A 27556-nucleotide genomic window follows, 5' to 3' on the forward strand; every position below is an offset into this window, starting at 1 on the left:
GATACACTACATTTCTCTTTATTTTTCTATTCGGACAATGTGTGGTGTGTGTCTAAGAAACACCACCAGTCCATTTAGCGTACACAAATTGAGATTGCCCCCTAGTGGAGGGATTGTTCCTTCCAGGGAGAAGGACAGCAATCTTCCTCTGTGGCAAGTCATTCCCATACTATTATGGGATAACAGCTCCAAAGCACCAGTAACACAATGTGCAGTTTGTCTCCGTGTGTCTGATATGCATGCCAAGCAGAGCAAAGTCCCCGTCCCCTTGGTCATCATTACTTTTCAGAAAAGGCAATGAAGCATGGCGGTAGTGAACACACCCAGGGGCTGCTGGCTGATAAAGTGCACTTAACTCCCGGACAAAGCGTCCTCTAAAAAAAAAAAAAATACAGTATATCTTCCTGCTGTAAAATGTTCAGCAGGGGGAAAGTCGATTAAAATCACAGTATCATTCTAGGTCTGATAAAGGACCCGGCAGCCCAGATATCAGATACTGTGTATTACAGTAAGCTGTACTTAAGTAAATACAATCAAAAGAATGTTGCTTCCCTTTGATAACACAAATATGGATCATTCCATTATTTTCATAAGATATAATCAGCCAGAAAGCTGTCAGAGATCGTGTGTACTGTATTTACTCCAACACTGAGCAAATGTTGCTGTTCTGATATAACCTGTGACCCTGCATACTGAAAATTTTGACTGAAATCACTCAAGATCAGTGTTTCCGAGCCAGCTTTGAAGAGTGATTGGCGGTTCTCATCCTGTTACTCAGGCGGGGTTTTTTTTCAGTTTTTCTTGGGCAAAATCTTGGTGCATTTTAGATTTTTATGGCTGTTGGGCAGGCAGACAGCTCGTCCTCTTCCAGCCACAAATCTTGCTATACACGACATGAAAACATTTTGATAAAAAATGTTCACAGCCATGACATGTTATATATACCTGTACAGTCACAGCGAAAATTTTGAGAGTGACTTAAATTTTGTTCCTCAATAATTCTGCTGCCTCAGTATTTAAAAATAAACATTTTATCTGTGTGTTTTATCCCTGAAAAAAAAACAAGCAAGATACCAAGCACCACTCTCTTTTTAAAGCTTCCAGTCTGTTATTCTCACTCAATCAGCCTTTGTCCTTGTCAACAATCTCACCTATGTTAACCAGAGGATCACTAACATGATGTCAGATGGTCCTTTTGTGGCAGGGCTGAAATGCAGTGAAAATGTTTTGGGGGATTAAGTTCATTTTCATGACAAAGAGGGACTTCACAATTAAATTGCCATTCATCTTATCACTCTTCATAACATTCTGGACTTTATAAGCAAATTGCCATCATAAAAACTGAGGCAGCAGACTGAAAATTAATATTTGTGTCATTCTCAAAGCATTTGGCCATGACTCTAGAGTCAAATTCCAGGGTTGGCACCTTGACTTCTGATTTCAATGTACTGTAAGTAAGTAAATAAATAATGCAAGTAAATAATCAGATGTGTAACAATATCACAAGGCAATGAGACAGTTATATGGTTTCACAGGTTCAGGCAGCGCTCTGAGGGCAACCAGAACTGTGATGTGGCCCAAGGGGAAAACGAGTTTGACGTCCGTGGGTCTAGATTATGCTAGAAGTTGTTGTAATTCTTTAAAATCCTGAAAATGTAACACCAAAAAGCTGAAATACAACCGCTCACCTGTTCATCCCTCACAAAGGTGACCCTGCGAGGTTCCGTGCATCCGCGGCTGAGCCTGTGCACCATCTTGTCCTTCAGCAGCGAGGTGTAACCGAGGTGCTCGTAGATGGGGTTGGCAGTCATTCTGGCAATGTACTCCGCCGCCTTGGTCTCGATGTAGAGAGTGATGAGGGCATCTGTGACGAGGTCGTGCACCGACTCAAACCTCTTCTCGGCGACAAAGTGTTTCCCATCGTAGAACAACCTGTAGTTGAGCGTCTGAGGCCCAAACCTGAACCGAGACACATGGAGGAGGATGGTACTGAACAACAGAGACAAGCAGGCTGAGTGGATGAATCAGAGTTTTGAGACTAAAGCACCTCTTGGGTCCACATTTCTGTACTGACATTGCTGTTACCTTAAGGCCAACGTGTGCGTCCCTGGCTGTCTTTGGCTCTCCCTGATCAGGTAGGAACCCTCAGCTGACCTCAGAAGCTCATCTGCATACTCTCGAGAGATCATGCCATGAAATCTGTAAGAAATTATAATGTTGGGGAATTAAAAAAAAAACAAAAAACACCAAAATTATGTTGGGTTTTTTTCGTACAGTAATTAGGGTTACACTCACTCTCTGCCGTAGTATTTGGGCCTGGTTTCCATCTGTGAAACAGAAAGATTATATTTCCGGGAGCTTTGTTAAATAAAATATACATACAGAATAAAATACAGAATAAAATGACAAAACAATGTCACATGTGCTTATAGTGTAGTAGAGCATGACTTTATTAACTTATCACCATATTTCATCATTTGCAAACAAAACAAGTTGAGACTAAATCCCTCCTGTCTCCATCATGCAGTGAGTACACATTTGTTCGGATGTAAATAGATCTAATAGGTGACAACCATCACTCTCCTTCAGGGTGGAACATTACCACCAGTGACAGAAAGAACCAATAAGCAACTGCCAAGCCATCACAGTTTATTGCTTTAACATTGCAAATGATGGACATTAAAAAGTCCTTCAAGTCTCTTAATTAATTGAAGGCTACCAACAAGCAATGCAGTCGTATTGCCTTCCAGCATCCTACATGTGACTTATTTGTCTCTAAAAAGGTACTGACATTTCCTGCTATGTTTGACATTTAGTAAAGACGAAAGCAAGCGTGAGAAATGTCTCCTGTCAGGGGACGCACTCACCTCCTGAGGACATACTATCCTCTTCGGTCTTGGGGCTTCCTGCTGTAGTTGGTACACTGTCAGAGAGACATATGAGGATGTTAATGACGGCCTGTGCGTGTGCAGCTCAGTGCAAGTTGTAATTACTTAAAAATAGTAGATTTGGGCTGAAAATAAAGTTTTCGATGCACATTTAAGAGGAGGTAAACTAAATTAGAAGCTGCTACATAGCAGTGAGTGTGGCCTGGACATTGGGAAGGGGTAAAATACAGAGTGAAAGCTAAAAGAAGATCACACAAATAACCAGTCTAGACTGCAATGAACATCTTTTAAGTTACTAACCTAAATGCCAGAAGCCGTGTATGTGTAGCTGTCTTACATGGTGTTTTAATTGCATACTATTATAATATATGCTGTAATATTTATTAGAACATATATTTTATTATAATACTAAAATAAAAAAGCAACGTGGAGGAATGCTGCAAGTTGTGCATCTTCCACCATTACTTTGAGTGACAGCTCACAACTCATATGTTGTGCATTTTTATCATCTGACATTTTGAGAACAATGCCACCATCAGGAGGGACATCTTTTTTCATTCCTTTCCTGCTTTTCAATCATCTTGGTACATGCCTGTCCACAACCTACAGACAGGAATGGTAGAGGCCGTGTTCAGCTCTAACAAGCAGTGCGACAGCAAAGCCATCTCTGTGTGAGCTTGAGCTCGCTCTTTGTCACAACAGATTCTGTAGGCAGGGAACGAGAATCCTGACTGTGTATTTTCATGTTTTTGTCAAACAGACTTAAGCCGAGCAGCAAGATCTGGACATCATCCATCCCTTTGACACAGCGAGTGTTTAAAAAAAAGAAGAAGAAACCACAGTGGAGAAATCGGGAAAACATAATCATTTGAAAAAATATGCAGACATTTAATATATGCGGAAAAAGAAAAGCAGCACATTGTGTCACAGTTTCCATTTGCACTCATGTGGCTCTCCAGCAGGAATGATTTGAGTCACATCAAATATGGAAGAGTGGATCCATTTGCTCCCACATGGCACAAAACACTGGATGCTGAAGTGGGCGTTAGGAGGATGTTCCGAGCCTCTTGACAGAGAGAAAAATGATTTTCTCTGGCGGCAGTAACCTATTTTACTCAGATCTGGAGCACTGTTTTGCATGTGTTGTGTCAGCAAGGACCCTCCCTGTGTTTACATTGCTCAACATTAAGAAAAGCTGATTTGAATATTAATGCTTTCTTGCTTTGGGACAACAGCTGTGGTCGGAAGTTGACATACACTTATCTTGGGCATGAATGTGAAACTACCAGCTGCAGTCAATCCTGGTCACTAAAAGAGAAATTTATAGGGATGGGCCTTGTCAAGTTAAAAGACATTCAAGAACCTTCAGTACCACTTATTAAAATACTTAAAGTATATACTTACACAGTTAATATACTTATAGTATATACTATATATGCAAACATAGTAGATCCTGGGATGTAAACACTAGCGAATGGTGAAAAACAGCTCGCTCGCTCGCTCCTCCCCTTCCTGCTAACTAGATTTTGTCGTTCCCTTGCGATTTCGGATCAACATCTGCAATAAAAGTGACTGTTGTAATTATTACATTAGATTCAGCTCCAGAACTTTCCCCTTCTCTCTTCAATTACCATTAATCACTCACAACACAATCCAGATTGAACCCCTAAATATGCCTCACACACTTATTAAATGCATTTAAAGTCGGGATGCTCCGCTCGATCGGCCACCGATCAGTATCGGACGATACAAAAAAATGATCACCTGTGGCTCGTACTATTGCAGCCTGCAGTCCGTAGCGATCCCTGTGTGCAGTGTAATGTCCTGCTCTTATGTCTTGGGTAGTGCCTCCCTCCCCCCCTTTCCTTTACACTGCAAACCAAAACAAACATGTCTGCTGTGTGGAACTTATATGCCATTTGTGAGAGTGATGAAAGTTTGTATCCCGCAACACGTGCCCCAAAAATATGTCATTGGGGTAGCACGTTAAAAAGCTTTAATTTAATGCGGCATTTGAAAAACAAACATACATATACATGTATATATACATACACAGTATATACATATATATATATATATATATACAGTATACTCAACAGAAATATAAACGCAACACTTTTGTTTTTGCTCCCATTTTTCATGAGCTGAACTCAAAGATGTGAAACTGTTTCTATGAACACAAAAGGCCTAGCGCTCTCAAATATTGTTCACAAATCTGTCTAAATGTGTGTTAGTGAGCATTCATCATTCATGATTCATAATCCATCCACCTCACAGGTGTGGCACATCAAGATGCTGATGACACAGCATGATTATTTCACAGGTGTGCCTTAGGTTGGCCACAATAAAAGGCCACTCCAAAATGTGAAGTTTAACTGTATTGGGGGGGGGGGGGGGGGGGGGTGGTCCGGAGGGGTCCGAAAACCAGTCAGTATCTGGTGTGACCACCACTTGCCTCAAATACCGTATACATCGATCCCAAACACGCTCGCCATCAATAGAACACACCTGTGTTTGTTGTCTATAACATACGCGCCTGACCGTGCCATGACCCCACTGCCACCACGGGCCACTCCATCCACAATTTGCACTTGGCTGACTGTATGTATTCTGTATGTATGCATGTATGTACTGTATCGTTTTGAACGGTGTGGGTTCGAGAAAATCCTAAAGAAATTATTAAAATTGTGCATCCAATTTTTGTTTTTAAAAAATCATTGAAGATGTATGTGTTACAATGATTCCACCCTGGAAAAAGAAAGGTTCAAATAAATGAAATATGATAATGTAATGAAATAAAAAAAAAAATTGTTTATAAAAAAAAGTTTTGTTCTTTATTCATATTTATTTTAAGCATTTATTTATTTATTTATTTATCTATCTATTATTATTATTACTATTACTATTATTAATGTATATGTATATATATATATATATATAATTTTTTTTTTCCCCTTTGGGAGGGGTGTCTTACCGTTATCTATTATGTATTATCCTGACTATCACAGAACACATGACATGGAATGCAGGAAGTGAACTACATGTACTGTACTAGATGTGGAATGGATGGGGGGTAGGAGTAAATAAGCTTTGCTTCTTCCTACTCCTTTTGGACATGTGGAACTGTGAAAAAATGATTCATGAGATGTATTCCATTGTAACCTTCATGTTCAAATAAACTAAACCAAACCAAATTAATATGACATTCTAGGATGCGTGTTTGTAAAATTATGACCACAACAGATCAGTCTGTCACAACTGTTTTTATAGTATAGAATCTCAAATGAAGTATTCAGTTCATTATAAAAGAGAAATATATACTTATTGGATATCTGGATATTTGATATACTGTACCTGCAAAATCAAATGAGATCCAATACCAAAGCTGTATAATGTAAGGTTAGTACAGGAAGAAATCTATTGGAGTATGCTAATTTATGCCTATTGCACACAATATAAGCCAAAATGCACATATGGCAAGAGAATGTGACTGTGTTATTTACAGTCAGGATACTCACAGTAGGACTTCCATATGGGTGGTTGGTAATCCTCGGGGTCTGAGAACACACAAAACGTGGAGAGGGTTACTGTGGTGCTGTCAACAGTGTAAACACACTTCTAATCAGCATTGCTACCGCAAGGACAATCAACACACACGTCTGACTGTAAATATACGGGAAATTTACGGGAACCTATTTGATCGGGAGGGCAACGGGAAAAATGGGAGGGTTGACAGGAGTGGCGTTGTCATCTATAACACAAACCTGAGATGGTTAAATAAATACTTAATACTACTTAAATAAATAATGTATTAACATCCTGGCATATCTCATAGTTTGGTTTAGCCTGTTTACAAAATTTTAAAATATCAAAATGGCCCCTGCATCCTTTGATTTTTTTCTGTATGTGGCCTGTGAAGAAAAAACGTTTGGACACCCCTGACTTAGGGGCACATCCCTGTAATATTTGCCAGATGTTATTATTAACTAGTTAGATACTGTAGTTATTACTGAGCAATTACTCTCAGGCTGTGGGAAAAGCAGAAACTCACAATGTACTGAAATGTTTGTCATTATGGTTTAACCCACCGTATTTAACACACCCTTGTTGACAAAACAACAGAGCAGTTAGAATAATATTACCACCGGATGATTTACAATGTGCATCATGAATGATATCATTCCGGGGGCACTGAATTCCTTTGCCGTCCACACCCTTCAAGCGCGAGGTAGAGAAATGAAACACACCTGAGTGCTTGAGGGGATTAATATGGTACCAACCAGTAAGCACTTGTTGGATGCAAAATGTTAAAAGTGACTCATGCATGGTATTAATGTTTAACCGCATCACTTCTCAGTGCGCCAAGTTTCTTATCTAGTGTGGTGCTTTTGTGGCTATTTTCCTTCCAGTCTGTGCTGCGGGAGCTAGGCTGAAATATTCAACAACATCATGCCACAAGCCATTACAGTTTCCCATCACGAGAAGAAAAGTGCATTTGATCATGAATCATTTTCTACAGATGTGACAACAAAATAGCCATCAGGTTGTTTGCTGCTGTGTCGCAGAGGATATTGTACCACCAAAGCCTTTTGTCGCTGGGCATTGCACTTGCAGTCTGAAAGATTTATTCCACTGCAGCTGGTTCAAAGAATCTGATTTCATCTGGTTGCTTGCCAAATACTCTCTTTTTAATGGAATCTTGCTAACCCGCCATCATCTGATTCTTCAGCAAGGGAAAAAAAACGCTTCGATATACGCAAGTAAACACGCACACGATGCAAATATCTGCAAAACATCAAAGGAGTGCCTGATGATGTGGGGGAATGCGAAAGGACACAGCTGGAGGCCTTTTTTCACCCTCAAAGATAAAGTAATTAGACACATTGCCCAGAATTCCTCTCCACTCAAAGGCACTCAATAAAATAATTATCATGTGACAAAGAGAATAAGTGATGAATAAAGACTCTGCTTGCCTTACTTGACATCCATGCTTTTTTTTTAGCATTTATTTATGACCTCTTTCACACCCAGGTCCATTTTAATGTGCTACTATATGATATCAATATTGACATCCACCTCACTTATGGGCCACACTGTGACCTCTGCTGGTGTTACTCTTGTGGAGGACCTGCATGATGAAACAGAATTTTACTGTTTCTCATAAAGTGCATTTGCAACCATTTACGTGAATGAAAATCTTGTTGGTTGAGTTGTTTTTCAGTAAAAACGAATAAACAAACAAAAATCTTTACGGACGTCTTAACATTATCCGTGAAAAAACATTCATTTACGGTGCAGGCCTGCTAAAACACTTTTCTACAGTGGTATCGGTGGGAGGAGGTGGATGTGTCCTTCATGGTTGTGCTTTTATTGACACAGAAGATTTAGAATGCCGACCTTCATCGCTCACACTGTTATGGAAGATGGTAGAGAGAGAGGGCAACGCTAATATTGTATTGTTCAACACAAAAACATATCCAAAGTGTAATTATACATGGATACACTACAAATTAGATTTGTTTTTCTTGACCAACACTGGGGAACATTAACAAATAATTAATTGCTTATTTAATATTCATTCATTTTTTACCGCTGATCCTGTACAGCAGTGGTCACCAACCTTTTTGAGCCCAAGATCTTTGGTCTCGGCCGTGGAGTGTTCGCCCCCCTTCCTGATTTCTTATTTTTTTTGCATGTTTGTCACACTTAAATGTTTCAGATCATCAAACAAATGTAAATATTAGTCAATGACAACACAACTGAACACAAAATGCAGTTTTTAAATGAAACGTTTTATTATTAAGGGAGAAAAAAAATCCAAACCGACATGACCCTGTGTGAAAAAGTGATCAATCAGTCTGAAAAAAGGTTAAAAAATCAATTCTAAAGTTTTGGGACTCCAGTGAACCACAGTGAGAGCCATTATCCACAAATGGCCAAAACATGGAACAGTGGTTAATCTTGCCAGCAGTGATCGGCCAACCAAAATGACCCCAAGAGTGCAGCGACGACTCATCTAAAAGGTCACAAAAGACTCCACAACAACATCCAAAGAACTGCAGGCCTCACCTGCCTCAGTTAAGGTCAGTGTTGATGACTCCACCATAAGAAAGACAGTACAGTAGGCTACAACGGCCTGCATGGCAGAGTTCCAAGACGAAAACCACTGCTGAACAAAAAGAACATCAAGGCTCGTCTCAATTTTGCTACTGAGCCAATAAATACAATTATTAAATAAATTAATAAATAAAGATGATATACTATATCATAATTGAAAGTAAAACAAGTACTACAAAGAGTATGAACAGCGTGAATGATTATTTTATCTTTAGTAAATGAAAGTTCCTTATTGGCTGAAGTGCAGAATGAATACTTCCAGCATCCAGTTGAACAGTACCAGCTCACAGGCTAAAAAGGCAAAATACAAATTTGAAAAAATTAGACATATTTAAAAGACATGATGTCTTTGTGCTCTATTTTTCAATTTGTATGTATTTTCTACAATGTGCCGCGAGCCAATAAAAAAGGAGCCGCGGGCCACAAATAGCGCCCAGTTCACACTTCGGACACTGCTGCTTGACGGGAAGGTCAAGTGGTAGCAAACAAAAGAAGGCTGTCTTCTTAGCGTGATTGCTAGTCATGACTCCCGGTAGTCACATGACGGTGGTAATGCACACTCCCTGGGCTTGTGGAGGTGCCCTGCACGCCTGGATCAGTGCTCCTGCAGCAAATACTTTGCCTTTCATGACCGCTTGCATTTGATTACCAAGTATGACGCAGAAATCACTTCCTCACACTCATTTTTAATGTGCAACATGTGCAAATTCAGTACGACTCTGTACCGGACCAAAGGATGTGTACTGAAAAATCCATATCCAAATCCACTCCATGGATTCTATTAACTATATTCCAAGAGAAACGAATGCTATAAATCAGTCAATGAACATGTTAGTCTCTTTTACAGTTTAATAGCGGTGAGATTCTTCATCCTTTGACCTCCAAGAAGCTACATTTAGACTTTTACACAACAGCTGCAGGGCACAAAATCCTTCTTGCTGCATTATTAGACCCTCATCGCTGACACGTGTGATGAAAAAGGTTCACATTCTTGGATATGAGCATTTGAAACTGATTAATGATGTTTAATACACGAACCGCGTCTTTGCACGCTGTGAGTTTGCTCTGATCACGTGACATGTAAACTGTGTCATAAGGTCATGTGACCTTTACAGGGCCTGGAGGATTACCTAACAAGCCAAGAGGAAGGAGAAAAATGGGGGTATTGTTACTGCCCTGTGTGTGTGTGCGCATGTGAGCAGTAGGGAGACCATCTGTGTGTGATGACCCAGGTCCAAAACAAGTGATGCACCACTTGCCTTGATGCAGTGAGCAACTAGCAGCTACAAGGTGCTTCATTGTTCATACTTACTGAGCTAGCCTCACTGATACTGTAAAACATGCAGTTAAGTCATTCTAAGCCTACTAATCCAGTCTTACACTATCCAAGCTGGAAAGGAGAAGAAATGTAAGTAATGGAAAGACTTTGAGGTGAACAGCAGTATTTTAGCAGGGTGGTATGGAGTGGTGAGCCTCAGCTTTCATTCCATCTCTTTCAACTATTTGTCATTTGAGGCCTGAAGCTGAGGGTATACTTTCTTTACTCCATCCCATAATTTATCTCCACACTATATGTTGGTGTAGTACGTCTGACAACCCGATGTAGACATTTTTATGAAGTCTCGCCGAAGGCTCTATCTATTGTGTGCATGTTGGATTGCACTGTATTGTTCACCTAGATAAGGAGCATCATTTCCTACGTGCTCACAACAGGACAGCAAGGTAGAGTGAGCACAAGCGGCCGCCAAAAAGCACTTCCTTTGCAGCCCGAACAGACGGCACGATTTGGGGCACAAACAGCGCCAGGATTCATTTTGCCTCGTGGTGGAGATTATTCAAATGTTGAGTCTGACTGCCAAAAAGCTCTGCTTGAAAATAATCATACCCTTGTGACAAGCACTCCATCCCTGGCGGCAGTGTAGCTAGTAACCTCTGATAATTATGCTGAGAGCACACAGTAGTAATGACAGACCTCCCCATGCACCCCAAGAAAAGTTTCCTCTTAAAGCAAGCAGGCAAGGCGGCGGTCAAACATTGCACAGAAGCAGCTGCTCTCTGAGATAATGCTTTGTGAAACATGTGGTTATACCTCAGCATGCAATGAATGACCGTCACTACCACTGGGCAGCACCTCACGAAATGTGACTCTCCTGTGAGGCGTGTTTGGGATGCATGTGGCTTCCCCCCCCCCCATTAGGCCCATTTTTGCCTCGCTGGAGTAAAATTCTAAATATTTGGAGCAACATAACCCATATTATCACAACCTTAATACCTATAATACAAATGCAAGCCTCTGGTCATTGGCAAGGTTTCTATTCAAACAACGGACAGTGCACTTTGTACTTTTACACTGTAAACAAACATGAGCGGGCTGCTTTGTCAACATGGAAAGGTGCACGCACGCACACACGCATGCACACACACAAGGCACAAAGTTAGGAACACCTGCACAATCTAAAACAAGAGCCTGTCACATAAAATCTGCTCAGCCCAGTTTTGATTGACACCGTCAGAGCGGTATTAGTTTAACTATTTAATTAGTATTGTGGTTGTAGCTCCTTCTTTCACAGCACCCCCACAGCGTTTCGGGGTGGGAGGTAGGTGAAGGGCAGAATTTCATTGTTATTTTCAGAGAAAATGTCCCTTATTTTCAAATACAAAACTGACAGGTATGCAACATGTCATCATGCTGAGACGTGTTTCTAATGTTTGGGTTGCATTATTGTTATTAAAACATCAAGATGCAGGTGTAATGCAGACCAGAAGACCAGAATTTCCCTTATTTTCCAAATGTTCCCCTATTTTCAAATGCAAATGTTGACAGGTAGGTGCATTTCATAATACTGAGATGTAGTTGTAATGTTTTGCTTTCATTCTTTTTGCTGTAGAACATCAAGGATGCAGGTGTGATGCAGCACCACCGAAAAATTAAACATACCTTTCCATCAAAAACAATCATCCTTATACTTATAAAGGTGTGCTGTGGCTGTATTGAATCTCATTGTGTCGTGCAGGTGTAGCTAAATATTGCAGTGTGTGTTTATATACAAGAGAGTTAAGGTAGTCGTGTGCTATGCTGCACCACTATGCTCTCAGTAGTACATAGAGTGAGCATTTTGTTGTTGAATAGAAATGAAGTGAATTCAAATGCGTTTACATAAAGTGCATTGTATCACAGCCTTGTGACATATCGGGGTTTCTACAACGCCAGTGAAGTTCCAAGCTTGGCGCTGCATGATGGAAAGTAGACTACACATGCCAAACGCAAACCTTACTTGCAAACCCACTACTGGGTGGAAAGTCAAGAAGGAAACTGTGGCCGTGAATGACATGCTAAGGACCAGACTAAACATATACAACATGTGCATGTGCAGAAATAAGAGTGAACTGCATGCAACCATATACAATACACATGCATTTATCATCGCCATTGTTAATATTCAATTTGATTTACCAGATGACAAGGATGAACCAGATAGGCTAGAGTTACTGGAGGCTGCCATCCCGTCCCTCCACTTCCTCACTGTCGGTTGGCGAAGGTGCGCTCCCCGCAGCAGCTCCTGCCCGGCGGTGTCTCCATGTCTCTCACGTCCCTTGGCGCTTCACCGATGACCGGTCAGCAACCTGCCCTCGGAAGCCAGACGGAAGCCAGAGTATGAGCCGATCCAATCCGCCCCCAAACTGCCGCAAAAATAAAGCAGCAGCAGATGAAAAAAGGAAAGACTACAGTAAGTACAGCACCGTGTATGGGGACCGGAGGTGTGCGGGTTGTGGATGCACACAGCTGCCTTCTTCCATGTGCCTCCTGGAGGCTCGCAGTAAACACACTCGCCGCAGAGACGCGCCTTCTTAAAGTGAAAGTTTGGCTTTACCTCACATGAAATCAATACCAAACAACTTTAAATCTATGGATTATATTACAATCACTGGGGTTATATTTTCCCACGGTATACGACTTGTCATGATTAAAAACAAATCTAAAGAACATTTATGCTTGTAATTAACGAAGCTATTGAATTCAACCACGATGTCGTACTAAGTCGTAAGAAATAATAGCGCCATCTGGTGGACCTACTACATTATGTCATCGCTTGGTCACTGACGTCACGTCTTCATCCTCTTTACTACAGGTAACCATACCTGCCAACATTTGCATTTGAAAATAAGGGAAATTTTCCGCAAAATAAAGAAAATTCTGATCCTCCACCAGCACCAGTGCCTCGGCTCTGTGTATTAATACAAACTCTTAAACAAAAACGTGCACATAACAACATAAGCAAATATGATTAAGAGCTAAATTAATAATAACCACAATTACCGAATGTAAGACAGTTAAACTGTGGAGGTCTTTTCCATGCCACAACACAAATAAAACAGCATAAGTACTTCTCGTGAGCATTCATTTAAATATATATCAGTTATATGCAGTAAATCTTGAATCTTGAATCTCTTGAATCTTAAATGGTAACTAGCCAGACGGTGGCCTGGGGTTTAGCATGTTGGCCTCACAGTCAGGATAGCCAAGGTGCAAATCACTTTTTGGGTGGTGTCCTCCCTGTGCATGTGTGGGCACTTTGACTTCCTCCCACATTGTAAACACAGGCATGTTAGCTTAATTGTAGACACTGTAGGTGTGCATGTTAGTGTGAATGGTTGGCTGTCTATGTGTGCCCTGTGATTGGCTGGTAAGAAGTCTGGGTGTACCTCACCTCCCACCCAAAGTCAGCTGGGATAGTCCCCAGTTTACCCCAAATGAAGACAGGCGGTATAGAAAATAGATGGATGGATGGGTGGGGTGCGTGTAAACACCAATTCTGGCTGTGAAAATACATTATCCAGCAGAAGTAAATGGTAAATGCTCAGCATATCTTGACCTATACTGGATTGTATTTTAAGAAATAAAAAGGTGAAGAATATCAAAGTGGCCCCTGCACCCCTTTATTTACACTGACCCTCTCAATAAATGTGCCCCATCTCTAATTTAATTCAACCTATGGTTTCAGTACATTTATTTTCTGCAGCATGAAGGTAGACTTCCTCTTTGGTGATGACGTCATAACAAGGTAGTTGAAACGTCCAAAAAATCATCAGACGAGCGAACCACCAGCGTATGCAATAATATATCATATTTTTGATAGTACTGCTACTGTATTTACTTGTTTTTGTTGCTACGAAATCTATATGGAAGTACTGTACTGTAATAGGCGACGGGACAGAGTATGTATGTACAGTACAGCTGTGATTCAAGGATTGGTCTATAGAGGGCAGTAACGTTTACCGGCTAGTTAGAGGCGACTGCCAGCCGAAGGGAGAAGAAGAATTACGGAACTTGGTACTGAACGTGTGGGGTGCATTTTTCTGCAAGCTATAGTGTTGATATGTACTCAGACAACCTAAATAATTGTTTCGCTGACATTACAATAATTAGAATGACAAACACGTACAATGCTATAAAAGGACATAGCTACTAGTCACCGCACCTGTACTTCTACTCAGTATAAAAAATCCCCTTACCATTAATAACAAGCTAGTAACTACACTTACAGTTTTGCTTGGGCTCAAAACACAGTGAACACACCACGTTGAAGTGAAACATGTCGCGATACGACTGTGTTGTCCGGGGGTTTATCCAACATTGGACGACGTTTGAGCGTCCTGCCAGTCAACTGCCAGGAAAAAGAAAGCACGGTGATTTGTGATCACATGGTTCTCAACTTGTCACGTGAGCCGGACTGGGCCGGTCATGTGACTTGTGATCCACTTTTCAGCCGCAAACATAGGCTGTAACCGACAGAGTGAAAACATGAGGTGAGTTTCAACAGAATTAACTTCTTTTTTTTAAATTCACAATCCATTCTTAGCAGCAGGAAAAGGGAGCGTGTTTAAAAGTGTGTAACATGAGCTTCTTGTACACAATGGCAGAGCGTGGATGAAAACATGCTTGCTACTGTTGGCCGCTGTGCTTCCAGTCCAAACACGGAGATGCTCGTCCTTTTTCTGCAGAAAATATCACAATATCAGCACCCTCAATGGTGTGGACCCTGGATCTCCTCTTTTTATCACTCCCTACCTAGAGAAGGGCGCCATTGATGAAGGTAGATGTTTATCTCTGTAGTAGAGACCAGTCACCACCCGGTGCTAATGGACATGTTTGTATTTGCTCCAGCCAGGACACTAAGTCAAGTTGGAGAGCTACCTGGTGAAAACGTGAAGGGTTATGCTGGTTATCTCACAGTCAACAAGAAATACAACAGTAATCTCTTCTTCTGGTTCTTCCCTGCACTCATGGTAATGAGCTTTATGATATTAATATGTTATGTAATAACTAGAATCTGAATATATTACTAAGATTCATGGTTATGGTTTATTTGTTTCAGACATGCTTAACAAGCTGCACTAAAAAACATCATATGATTACAGTACACTTGCGCAATGCATCGTATCACTAAAGGAATTGGAAGAAGCAAGTCTTATTTAACCCTATTTAACCAAATCGCAGCAATTGATACAGTAATTTGTATATTATTATTCATATATTATATTCATATTATTTGTTGGGAAATTTAGGAAAAGTGCAGTTAATGTTGTAATGTAGTTTACGTTTTTTATGTCTGAAAAAGCATAAATAAACACATTAGAAGATGCCTGCTTTTTATTAGTAATATTAATATTGGGACAGTACTACCAAAGTTTTCCTTTATTTTGGGGTTACAGCGTTTACTTTACACTGCAATACCAAATATTACCAGACGGTGGTGGTAAAATCCTATCATTTTGTGTGACTGTTACAGCCCTCCCAGAAGAAGGCCCCAGTTCTGCTGTGGCTCCAAGGTGGTCCTGGTGGCACCTCACTGTTTGGGCTCTTTGTGGAACATGGACCGTATGTGGTTTATAAGAACATGACAGGTAAGTATTTATCCTTAATGTGCACGAGGCCATATAATAATATGAACATTAGTAAAACATGCAGCAATTTGTGTGTTGTTGCAGTGGGTCTGAGGGATTACGCCTGGACCAAAAGATATTCCGTGTTATACATTGATAATCCAGTAGGTATTTTGTTTAGATGCATGTGAACTGGTGACACTTTGTAAAGACATTTGGCTTTGTATGCATGCTAGCATTTTTTGTTGTCCAGGTTGGAACAGGTTACAGCTTCACTGATGACGACAGAGGTTTTGCTCAGAATCAGGATGATGTTGGCAGAGATCTATACAGGTAAACCACCGCCTTCCATTTATGATATCACTTTGATTGACTTGTACACTTAAATGCTGCCTTTCTATTTCTTTTAAAGTGCTTTAACACAGTTCTTCCAACTCTTTCCTGAATATCAGTCCAATGAGTTCTATGCTACTGGAGAGGCAAGTCTGTCTTCTTTTTACCATTTTCAAAAGGCAGCATTACACTTAGTGTAGTTCTTCAAATAGTAGGCTCTACTCTTAGATGACTTCTCTCAAATAAACACGGCCGCTGTACTACAGTGGTGTGAAAAAGTGTTTGCCCCTTTCCTGATTTGTTATTGTTTGCATGTTTGACACACGTAAATGTTTCAGATGGTCAAACACATTGAAATATTTGTCAATGAATGCACAACTGAACGCAAAATGCAGTTATTAAATGAAACGTTTTATTATTAAGGGAGAAAAAAACTCTAAACCTACATGACCCTATGTGAAAAAGTGATTGCCCCCCAGTTCAAACATAACTTAACTGTGGTTTATCATACATGAGGCCACACCCAGGCCTGACTACTGCTATACCGGTTATCAATCGAGAAATCACTTAAATACGACCTGCCTGACAAAATGAAGTAGACCAAAAGAGCCTCAAAAGCTAGACATCATTCTGAAGTGTAAATAAATTGAGAAACAAATGACAAAGAAAGTAATTGAGCTCTATCAGTGTGGAAAAGGTTATAAAGCCATTTCTAAAGCTTTGGGACTCCAGCAAACCACAGTGAGAGCCATTATCCACAAATGGCGAAAACATGGAATAGCGGTGAACAAAAAGAACATAAAGGTTCATCTCAATTTTGCCAGAAAACATCTTAATGATCCCCAAGACCTTTGGGAAAATACTCTGTGGTCTGACGAGACAAAAATTGAACTTTTTGGAAGGTGTGTGTCCCATTACATCTGGCGTAAAAGTAACGCTGCATTTCAGAAAAAGAACATCATACCAACAGTAAAATATGGTGGTGGTAGTGTGATGGTCTGGGGCTCTTTTGCTGCTTCAGGACCTGGAAGACTTGGTGTGATAAATGGAACCATGAATTCTGCTGTCTACCAAAAAATCCTGAAGGAGAATGTCCGGCCATCTGTTCATGACGTCAAGCTGAAACAAACTTGGGTTCTGCAGCAGGACAATGATCCAAAACACACCAGCAAGTCCACCTCTGAATGGCTGAAGAAACACAAAATGAAGACTTTGGAGTGGCCTAGTCAAAGTCCTGACCTGAATCCTATTGAGATGCTGTGGCATGACCTTAAAAAGGCGCTTTATTCTGGAAAACCCTCCAATGTGGCTGAATGACAACAATTCTGCAAAGACGAGTGGGCCAAAATTCCTCCACAGCGCTGTAAGAGACTCATTGCAAGTTATCACAAACGCTTGATTGCAGTTGCTAAGGGTGGCCCAACCAGTTCTTAGGTTTAGGGGGCAATCACTTTTTCACACAGGGCCATGTAGGTTTGGATTTTTTCTCCTTTAATAATAATAAAGTTTCATTTTAAAACTGCATTTTGCGTGCAGTTGTGTGTCATTCGCTCATATTTCAATTAGTTTGACGATCTGAAACATTTAAGTGTGACAAACATGCAAAAACAATAAGAAATCACGAGAGGAGCAAACACTTTTTCACACCACATATAGGGAATGCTTTTACAACATGGCAATGACTAGTTTTAGTGCTGGCTGAAGCACGTAATGGCTCGTAAACAATTAAAACTCCTTTTTTTCTGTTATCACGTAGTCATACGCGGGGAAGTACGTTCCTGCTGTCTCATACTACATCCATAAAAACAACCCCACCGCCAAGGTGAAGATCAACTTTAAAGGCATGGCCATTGGCGACGGCCTGTGTGACCCGGAAATGGTGCGTATCTGTCAACACCAGTGTTTTGTTTTTTTTTTGCCACACGCCATCCACAGAAGTGCAACATTCTCCTGTTGTTTTGCAATCAGATGTTGGGTGGCTATGGTGAGTTCTTGTACCAGACGGGCATGATTGACGAAGTCCAAAAACAGTACGTCATCAAGCAGACCGACTTGGGGGTCAAGCTCATCCAACAGCAGGAATGGCTGGAAGCCTTCAAGGTGCGACGTCATCTCATTCAGCTTGTTCAGATTCCTTCCGCCGTTTGCTGTCATGTCATTAGGTATACCAGTGCAATCTACACAGGTTGTAATATTTTGGTAGCTATATTCAACTTGATGAGTGTGACAAAATATCAGGGAAGGCTTGATATGACCTCTTCATGTCCGACAGTGACACTGCAACATTGTACATTCTGCTGATACCAGCAGCTAACTATACAGCTGAGATAAAGATCCTATAAATTTGGCCAGTATCGGACTGATTCCGATTATCGAATCAGACCATCCCTACAATATGAGTTTCAACTCTCAGCCTGACACTTATGTGACAGGTAATTACACAAGCTAACATTTGAGTGGTTTACTGCTCTTACATCCTCATATCAGCGTTTTGTGGTTAACTACAGCCTATCATTAGTCCAAATATTTAAGCAAATTGTATGTGTTTTTGGCCCAAGCATAAAAGTGGCGAAATGGGGAAAAAATACAAATACAAGGCATTCAGAAAACGCATTGAAAGACACGTTCGGTAATGTTGCGTTATTTTACAGTGATGAGACAATAGCCGCCACAGGAAGCATTAGTGTCCACACAACAATAACAAGGGACTTGTCACGGGATGGCACACAGCCGGTAACCGGATTCCAAGATGCAGAGAAGACACGGGTGTAGGTTTACGGAGGTTTATTCCAATACAAAAAAATATGACACTATAGTAACTAAAGGCGCTGCACAACTAACTGGCAGGGGAAACAGAAAAATACAAAAAAAGAATGCTAACTAAGGTAGCTGCTGAAAAACTAGCAGAAAATGGTAACAAAACTTCACTGCAATGGAAAACTGCGCAGGAGCGAGAACTTGAAAATAGCGACAAACAGACTGTAGCAAAAAGGCTGACAGGAACTTGCAGAAGTAGTACTTACAGGAAATAGCTGAGGCCAGAAACAAGGGAAGGCATAGAAGACAGGACAGGAGCATGGAACATGTGAACATGGGAAAACAATCCGGCAATCACTGAACATGGAAGCAGAGCTAAAATAGTCCAACAAAGATTGACAACAGGTGTGTCAGAGCTCCTCCCCAAGGTGGGCAGGTGCGCTGCAACGAGAGACCATAAGATGGCAGCAGAGCAGCACTCTAACTCATGACAGTACTCCCCCCTCTTATAAGGCGACCCCTGGCGGCTTACCTGGCTTGTCGGGATGGAGCGAGTGGAAGACACTAATGAGGGTGGGGTCAAGGATACAGGAGCGGGCAACCCAGGAGCGTTCCTCCGGACCATATCCCTCCCAATCGACCAGATACTGCCACCCTCTACCCCTTCTTCTGACATCTAGAATAGCCTTCACTGTATAAGCGGGCGAGCCATCGATCATACGCGGCGGGGGCGGAGCTTCGGCCGGAGGGCACAGTGGACTGGATGATACTGGTTTGATGCGGGAGACGTGGAATACAGGATGAATCTTCATCGAGGATGGAAGTTGAAGCTTGACCGACGATGAATTGATAATGGACTTGATGGTGTAAGGTCCGATGAATCTTGGAGCAAGCTTCCGGCTGGTCCCTGCTAGAGGTAGGTCACGAGTTGAGAGCCATACCTGATGTCCTGGCTTGTAATTGGGAGCAGGAATCCGGTGGCGATCTGCAACTTGGCGGTTGCGTGCAGCGGTGCGCGTGAGGGCCGCCTCTGTCTCTCGCCATACGCGCTGGGCTCGCCGTAGGTGCAAGTGAACTGCCGGAACCGTGGTGCTTGCTTCCTGGGAAGGGAACAAGGGAGGCTGGTAGCCATATCCAGCCTTAAATGGGGACATACCTGTAGCCGAGCTGGGGAGCGAATTGTGGGCGTACTCCACCCAAGGAAGATAGGTGGCCCACGAGGAGGGGTGTCGATGGCATACACATCGAAGTGCGGACTCCAAATCTTGGTTGGCCCGCTCTGTCTGGCCATTGGACTGTGGGTGATAACCTGAAGACAAACTGACCGAAGCTCCCAACGCTTTTAAAAATGTTTTCCAAACCTTGGAGGTAAACTGAGGTCCACGATCTGATACCAAGTCCTTAGGAATTCCATGGATACGAAACACGTGTTTTACAAGGAGGCGTGCGGTCTCGAGAGCTGATGGCAATTTATTGAGAGCGATAAAATGTGCCATCTTGGAGAATCTGTCTACGACAGTAAGTACGACAGTCTTTCCCTGTGAAGAGGGTAGTCCTGTAATAAAGTCCAAGGAAATGTGAGACCAGGGGCGGGAGGGGATGGGTAGTGGTTGCAGGTATCCAGCAGGAGGGCGATGGGATGGTTTGCTCCTGGCACAGACAGAGCAGGCTGCGACGTATCCCTTGGTGTCAGCCAACATAGATGACCACCAGAACCTCTGTGCCAAGATGAAGTGGGTACGTTGGACCCCGGGATGACAGGAAAACTTAGATGTGTGGCCCCAGCGAAGGACTTCGGGTCTGAGTTCTGGTGGCACGAACAGCTTTCCTTCTGGACACCCCTCGGGCCGATCTGTCTCGGCCGCTGCTTCCAAGACTCTCCTTTCGATGTCCCAGCGAAGGCCCCCCAAGACCCGGGCTACAGGTAAAATGGTCTCTGGTGGTCCATCCTCCTTGGAAGGGTCGAATATTCTGGACAGAGCATCGGGTTTAACATTCTTGGAGCCAGGTCTGTACGTGATTGAGAAATTGAATCTTGTCAGAAAAAGTGACCAGCGAGCTTGACGAGAGTTCAGTCTTTGGGCTGTACGAATGTAAGCTAGATTCTTGTGATCTGTTACGACGACAAAAGGTATGGCTGCCCCCTCCAACCAATGCCGCCACTCCCGCAGCGCAAGAACGATGGCAAGCAGTTCCCTATTACCCACATCGTAATTACCCTCTGCCTTGGTGAGGCGACGTGAGAAGAATGCACACGGGTGGAGCCTCTGGTCGACTGGGGAACGTTGGGACAGGACAGCTCCCACTCCTGTATCCGAAGCGTCGACCTCAACAAAAAATTGTAGAGAGGGGTTAGGGTGAGTAAGTACTGGTGCGGATGTGAATAATGACTTTAACTTAACAAAAGCTTTTTCGGCTTCTGGAGACCAAACAAAGGGTACTTTGGTGGATGTAAGCCTCGTCAGAGGTTCCGCCTTGCTGCTGTAATTGCGAATGAAACGCCTATAAAAGTTGGCGAACCCAAGGAACCTCTGTAGATGCTTCCTTGATGTGGGAGAAGGCCAATCGACCACCGCCTGTATCTTGGCGGGATCGGCTCTCAGTTGGCCCTTCTCCACGATGTATCCCAAAAACGAGACCGTAGTAACATGAAATTCGCACTTCTCTGCCTTCACGAACAAGCGGTTCTCCAGAAGCCGTTGTAAGACCTGGCGTACGTGGCGAATGTGATCCTGTAAGGAGTTGGAAAAAATTAATATATCGTCCAGGTAGACAAAACAGACTTGGTTTAAGAGATCCCTAAGAACATCGTTGATGAGGTTTTGAAACACGGCAGGTGCATTAGTAAGCCCGAAGGGCATGACCAGGTATTCATAGTGACCCAGTGGAGTGTTAAATGCCGTCTTCCACTCGTCCCCCTCCCTAATGCGGACCAGGTGGTAAGCGTTACGCAAGTCCAATTTCGTAAATATCTTAGCGGAGTGAAGGGACGAAAATGCTGAATCCATGAGTGGAAGCGAGTAGCAATTCTTTACAGTAATTTCGTTGAGCCCACGATAATCGATGCACGGGCGTAGGGATTTATCTTTTTTCTCAACGAAAAAGAAACCAGCCCCCAGTGGTGACGAAGAGGGGCGGATGAGCCCTGCTGCCAACGAGGTCGTGATATAATCCTTTAAGGCCTTCTGTTCAGGTGCGGAAACGTTGTAAAGCCTAGCACTAGGTAATGGTGCGTCGGGCATGACTTTAATTGCACAGTCGTACGGACGATGGGGTGGCAAACTCTGGGCTCTATCCTTACTAAATACTCGTGCCAGATCATGGTAACACATGGGAACCTTAGACAAGTCAATCTTCTCGTCAATAGGTCTACTAATTGGACTCTCGGGTACGGCAGATCGGAGACAATTAGCAAAGCAATGATTCCCCCAGTTAATAGTCATGCTCTTCCAATCAATAGATGGGTTGTGGAGTTTTAACCAGGTCAATCCAAGTACGACGGGGGCTGAATGAGAGGGAATAATAAAGAATCGAATCATCTCCTGATGGTTACCCGAGAGTCGTAGAGACACCAGTTCGGTCTGATATGACACCATCGCTAACAATGCACCATCAAGGGAGCGAACCACTTTAGGATTAGACAACTTAACCTTAGGTATCTTATGAGCATTGACGAAACTTGAGTCCAAGAAGTTATCGTCCGCTCCAGAGTCAATGAATGCGGACACTGGTATGCTCCTCCCCCCCCCACTAATTGTTCCAGCCACATGTAGCCCTAATTGTGTGGTCTTCTTGTTACCTTGCTTGACAGGGTACTCACAGTCTGATACTGGTGGTCGATCCCCAGCCGATTCTCGACCTGCGTCAGCTGGAGGGCGAGTACCTTTGACGTTGTCTGGGGGTGATTGAGAGCGGCGAGGTGGCCTGATGATGCACGCCGCGATGAGGTGGTTCGCAGCTCCGCAGTATAGGCAGAGGCGTAGGCGACGCCGTCGAGCCAGTTCCGCCGTAGGCAGGCGACCTGTTCCCCGCTGCATGGGTTCCTCCGTGGAACTGCCGGTGGTCTCAGCCATGGCGGGGTCGAGGCGCCGCTCCCAGTGCGGCGAGGGAACCGTCCGTGGTATCGGCTGGGGGGAGGTGCGGCTGAACAGTTCTTCTGTGTCCCGACCCCAAATCGGGTAGTCTAACTCTGCGGAATCCACCATGGCCGGATTGTACTGTCACGGGATGGCACACAGCCGGTAACCGGATTCCAAGATGCAGAGAAGACACGGGTGTAGGTTTACGGAGGTTTATTCCAATACAAAAAAATATGACACTATAGTAACTAAAGGCGCTGCACAACTAACTGGCAGGGGAAACAGAAAAATACAAAAAAAGAATGCTAACTAAGGTAGCTGCTGAAAAACTAGCAGAAAATGGTAACAAAACTTCACTGCAATGGAAAACTGCGCAGGAGCGAGAACTTGAAAATAGCGACAAACAGACTGTAGCAAAAAGGCTGACAGGAACTTGCAGAAGTAGTACTTACAGGAAATAGCTGAGGCCAGAAACAAGGGAAGGCATAGAAGACAGGACAGGAGCATGGAACATGTGAACATGGGAAAACAATCCGGCAATCACTGAACATGGAAGCAGAGCTAAAATAGTCCAACAAAGATTGACAACAGGTGTGTCAGAGCTCCTCCCCAAGGTGGGCAGGTGCGCTGCAACGAGAGACCATAAGATGGCAGCAGAGCAGCACTCTAACTCATGACAGGACTCTCCCAATGCTAACACGTATGAGTCTATATTGTGTCTCATTTGCTATGATTATGTCTACTGTATTGGGTAATATGAGTGTAAAGGTGACTATAGGGGTGTTATTTCATGTCTAATAATTAAAACCAGAAATTCACTGACCACATAACTACGATGAACTGTACATCGCAGTTACAAAATGCCGATCAGTCGATATCAGTCTATGTCAGAACAACAGTCTTTGACATCGAAAAGATTTTTGTTGGATTTTTCAACCCATTTTGAGATTCTAGACCGGATCCCAACCTGAAGCGTCTGTGCTGCGACAAATGATCGTTCCAAATGGACAAACTTTGCAATCACAAATGACATTTTTTTGTTTTTGTCTCAGGTTTTTGACAGCTTACTAAATGGTGATGTGGCAACATACCCTTCCTTCTTCCAAAATGCAACAGGCTGCACCAACTACTTCAACTACTTGTTATGTCAGGTACTTGGAAACCCCACCTGGTGCTTATAACTCCATATACTCTTGTTTTATTACCTTTGTACAGTATCTCACCAAAGTTTATTACATATTCTCCAGGGACAATGCTATGGAAATTAAACTTGGATATACTTTAAAATAGTCAGTGCACAGCTTATAAAGCAGTATAGCGTTACTATCCTCTGAAAATGACATGAAGGTCATGGTGTGGGGCAGCATGAGTGCTGTCTGCCCGGGGGAGCTGCGGTTCATTAGAGTGAAACATGTTTTCCACCACGTGCTGTGACATTCTGAATCAGAAACTGGGCCGCATTTCATGTTAAGGAGCCCGAACGCGCCTCCAAGATGTTTTGCTGAGTAAGATGAAGGTGATGGGAGTGGCCAAGTCTGTCCAGAGCATTAAGGCAGCGCTACATAATGATGGTGCTCACGCTAAATACTCACTCCGAGGACACAATTTAGACATGTTCACTGTGAGGTGGACTCACTTGTGTTGCCAGCTATTGAGACAATGTGTTCAGTGGATAGTAAATCTATACTGTTACACAAGCTGCATACTGACCACTCTATAGCTGTGTTTCCCAACCTCTTTGGCCTTGTGTACCCCCAGAGCCATGTGCTCACTCACACATGTTTATCATCTTCCAAAAGTAGAATCTAACCCACCTGTAGTGATTTTGGTGGAGCTGTGCCACAGGTTATTGTCCCCCTGAGGAGACTAGTTGTAGCACGTACTTTCCATTTTATTGTCTCCCCTAGTTGGGAATCACTGGCCTACAGTTTATCCAAGTTTCATTCAGTATTGTCCCTTAAGATATACTAAAATGCTTGCTAAACAATGAGGGATGTCGGTGACTATGCTTTTTTTTTTTTCTTCAAACCTCAGGAACCCGAAGACCAGGAATACTTCAGCAGCTTTGTGACGCTGCCAGAGGTGCGACGCGCCATCCACGTGGGCACCCTGGAGTTCCACGACGGCTCGGAGGTGGAGAAGCACCTGCTGCAGGACGTGATGAAGAGCATCAAACCCTGGCTGGGTGTGCTCATGGACAACTATAAGGTGCTGATCTACAGCGGCCAGCTGGACGTGATCGTAGCGGCTCCTCTGACTGAGAGGTTCCTGCCCACCGTCAACTGGACCGGAGCAGCGGACTACAGGACGGCCCCTCGCTTCCCCTGGAAGGTCCAGCCCACTGACACGGAGGTGGCTGGGTTTGTCAGACAAGTGAGAGAGTTTTACCAGGTGAGCCACTAATGGGAGCATGATGTTGCAGTGATTCCCAACCACTGTAGAATGAACCAATTTGACTTCATTTCAGTTTGAAAATGAATATTTATTTACTAAATAATGTATCTTTGTTCATATATCTATGCCAGCGATGCATACAATGAAATGTTCTCCATGTAGGCGGTACATCATTAATTTGTGCATCCACCTGTTGCAAGTTGTACAACGTTTTCGTTTGGTGGTGTGCCGTGACGTTTTTCTCCTGTAAAATACTGTACGTACCTCGGCTCAGTAAAAGTTGGGAAACACCGCTCTAATGTGTCCTCTAATGACGCAGGTCATCATCAGAGGAGGCGGCCATATTCTGCCGTACGACCAACCAGCGAGGTCCTTTGATATGATTGACAGGTTCCTCTCTACACGAGGATGGATTTAGAGGGAAGGTGATCAACCACTGTGATAAGTTGATGGAAATCAGCACAACGAGAGATTGAGTAATATTTGCTGATCATCTGATCATTTGGTGCGCATGTTTTAGTCGTAATATCAAAGTACAAATACAAAATGCCTTGTATTATTTTAAGTCAGTCTGAATGTGGACTGTTTCATGGGTGTTTTTAAAGGAACCATTGCTGCGTTTGTTTTTCCTACCAGAGAAAATACAGTATTTGATTTTATTCTTCTTTTTTTTTTTAAGCAAGTTTGTGACTTGATTTACCAGGAAATTAAATTCACTTTTAAAAGAAATGTGCTTATATCATTCTTATACATTAATAACTATGATTTTTAAAATAATTATAATTTATTTAATACTTATTTGCAAGTTTAAACACTTGCAGAAAAGTAGCAAACAAATCAACCAAAAAAAAAAATTATGGAATGGCTACACAATGTTCTGACAAATCTCATTAAATAGTCATCTAGCGATTGAAAACGTACATTTTGAAAGTTTTTATAATGAATTATTCAATGAAATACTTTTAAGCGGCCTTCAGTCCCTTGAAGGTTACTGTGCAAATATATAATATAAATAGTAGGCTATAGTACGCAGTATAATAGAAGTTATTTATAACGCAGTTTAATGTCATATATTTTAATAGTGATGACAGAAATGAAGTAGCCATAGTTGGGGGCGCTGAGGAAATCTCTGTGAATCATGCATACACTGTACTGTACATTCAACAAAAATATAAACGCACGTTTGTTTTTGCTCCCATTTGTCATGGACTGAACTCAAAGATGTTCTACGTACACAAAAGGCCTACCTCTCGCAAAAATTGTTCCCAAATCAGTGTTAGTGAGCGTTCATCATTCATGATTCATAATCTATCCACCTCACAGGTGTGACATGTCAGGATGCTGATGAGATGAGTGTAATTGTTGGCCAGGTGTGCCTTAGGTTGGCCACAGCAAAAGACCCCTTCAAAATAAATGTGCAGTTTACCTGTATTGGGGGTGGTCTGGGTGGGTCTGAAAACCAGTCAGTAGCAGGTGTGACCACTATTTGCCTCAAATACCGTATACACCGATCCGGAGCAAAATGCACCTGTTTATTGTCTCCAACATACGTGCCTGCCCAAAGCATAACCCAGGGGTTCTCAAGTATTTTCTGTCATGCCACCACTGGGGGACAGTGATTTGGAATACTATTGAGAAACTGATACTATCTATTTATTTATCTGTACTGTACAGACTGAACTCAACACTGAAACACGCAAAATGCAACAAAATGGAGAACAGTGAAGCATACAAGCGTATTCAAGAGTCAAATTCAATGCAGAGTACAAGAAATTCATACATGTTGGCAGGTCTGCACTAATATTGAAAGTTCTCCCAGCCCCTCACGTCCCCCCTGACAGTTCACCGCGTCCCCCCTCCCAGGGGGACCGGCCCCACTATTTGAGAAGCACTGCCATAACCCCACTGCCACCATGGGCCACTCCATCCACATCACAGGTGCATTTTACTGTACTGATGGCATTTTGAACGCACAGAGATACTGTGACGAGAGCCTGAGCCTCATTGTTGTGTCATTCATCCACAAGCATCACCTCATGCTCCAGCATGATAATGCACGGCCCCATGTTGCAAGGCTCTGTACACACTTCCTGGAAGCTGAAA

General features: G+C 42.7%; 2 protein-coding genes across 4 annotated transcripts in view; one reads left to right on the top strand and one right to left on the bottom strand.

Annotated features, from left to right (window-relative positions):
• chn2 (chimerin 2) overlaps nucleotides 1-14682 on the bottom strand; it is a 27264-nt gene extending 12582 nt beyond the window's left edge. Inside the window, exons 1-7 of one of the 3 annotated variants that reach the window (XM_054781744.1) lie at nucleotides 14550-14682; nucleotides 12460-12686; nucleotides 6407-6445; nucleotides 2868-2923; nucleotides 2296-2327; nucleotides 2086-2199; nucleotides 1689-1959 (exon numbers count right to left, since the gene is read on the bottom strand). In XM_054781744.1, the coding sequence (XP_054637719.1) occupies nucleotides 1689-1959; nucleotides 2086-2199; nucleotides 2296-2327; nucleotides 2868-2923; nucleotides 6407-6445; nucleotides 12460-12508 (561 nt within the window). In that variant the 5' untranslated portion in view covers nucleotides 12509-12686; nucleotides 14550-14682. Of the gene's footprint in view, nucleotides 1-1688; nucleotides 1960-2074; nucleotides 2200-2295; nucleotides 2328-2867; nucleotides 2924-6406; nucleotides 6446-12459; nucleotides 12687-12746; nucleotides 12956-14549 lie in introns of those variants that run through there. The other 2 variants (XM_054781745.1, XM_054781746.1) reach the window with 2 other exon arrangements.
• Nucleotides 14382-26172, top strand: cpvl (carboxypeptidase vitellogenic like). The gene is made up of 12 exons (XM_054781743.1): nucleotides 14382-14813; nucleotides 14928-15100; nucleotides 15172-15293; nucleotides 15797-15911; nucleotides 15996-16054; nucleotides 16144-16223; nucleotides 16303-16369; nucleotides 17980-18102; nucleotides 18192-18323; nucleotides 24112-24210; nucleotides 25094-25450; nucleotides 25773-26172. Exons 1-12 carry the CDS (start codon nucleotides 14809-14811, stop codon nucleotides 25869-25871), a joined length of 1431 nt encoding a protein of 476 aa, XP_054637718.1. The 5' UTR covers nucleotides 14382-14808; the 3' UTR covers nucleotides 25872-26172.
• The last annotated feature ends 1384 nt before the right edge of the window (nucleotides 26173-27556 follow it).

The sequence above is a fragment of the Dunckerocampus dactyliophorus genome, chromosome 7, assembly GCF_027744805.1.
Source record: "Dunckerocampus dactyliophorus isolate RoL2022-P2 chromosome 7, RoL_Ddac_1.1, whole genome shotgun sequence".
Classification (NCBI taxonomy): domain Eukaryota; kingdom Metazoa; phylum Chordata; class Actinopteri; order Syngnathiformes; family Syngnathidae; genus Dunckerocampus; species Dunckerocampus dactyliophorus.

Bases quoted from the DNA above. Each gene is read 5' to 3' on its own strand.
- cpvl (XM_054781743.1), top strand. The intron at 15,294-15,796 runs GTAATGAGCTTT...TGACTGTTACAG, and splicing joins GGTTCTTCCCTGCACTCATG to CCCTCCCAGAAGAAGGCCCC. The intron at 18,324-24,111 runs GTGCGACGTCAT...TTTTTGTCTCAG, and splicing joins AATGGCTGGAAGCCTTCAAG to GTTTTTGACAGCTTACTAAA.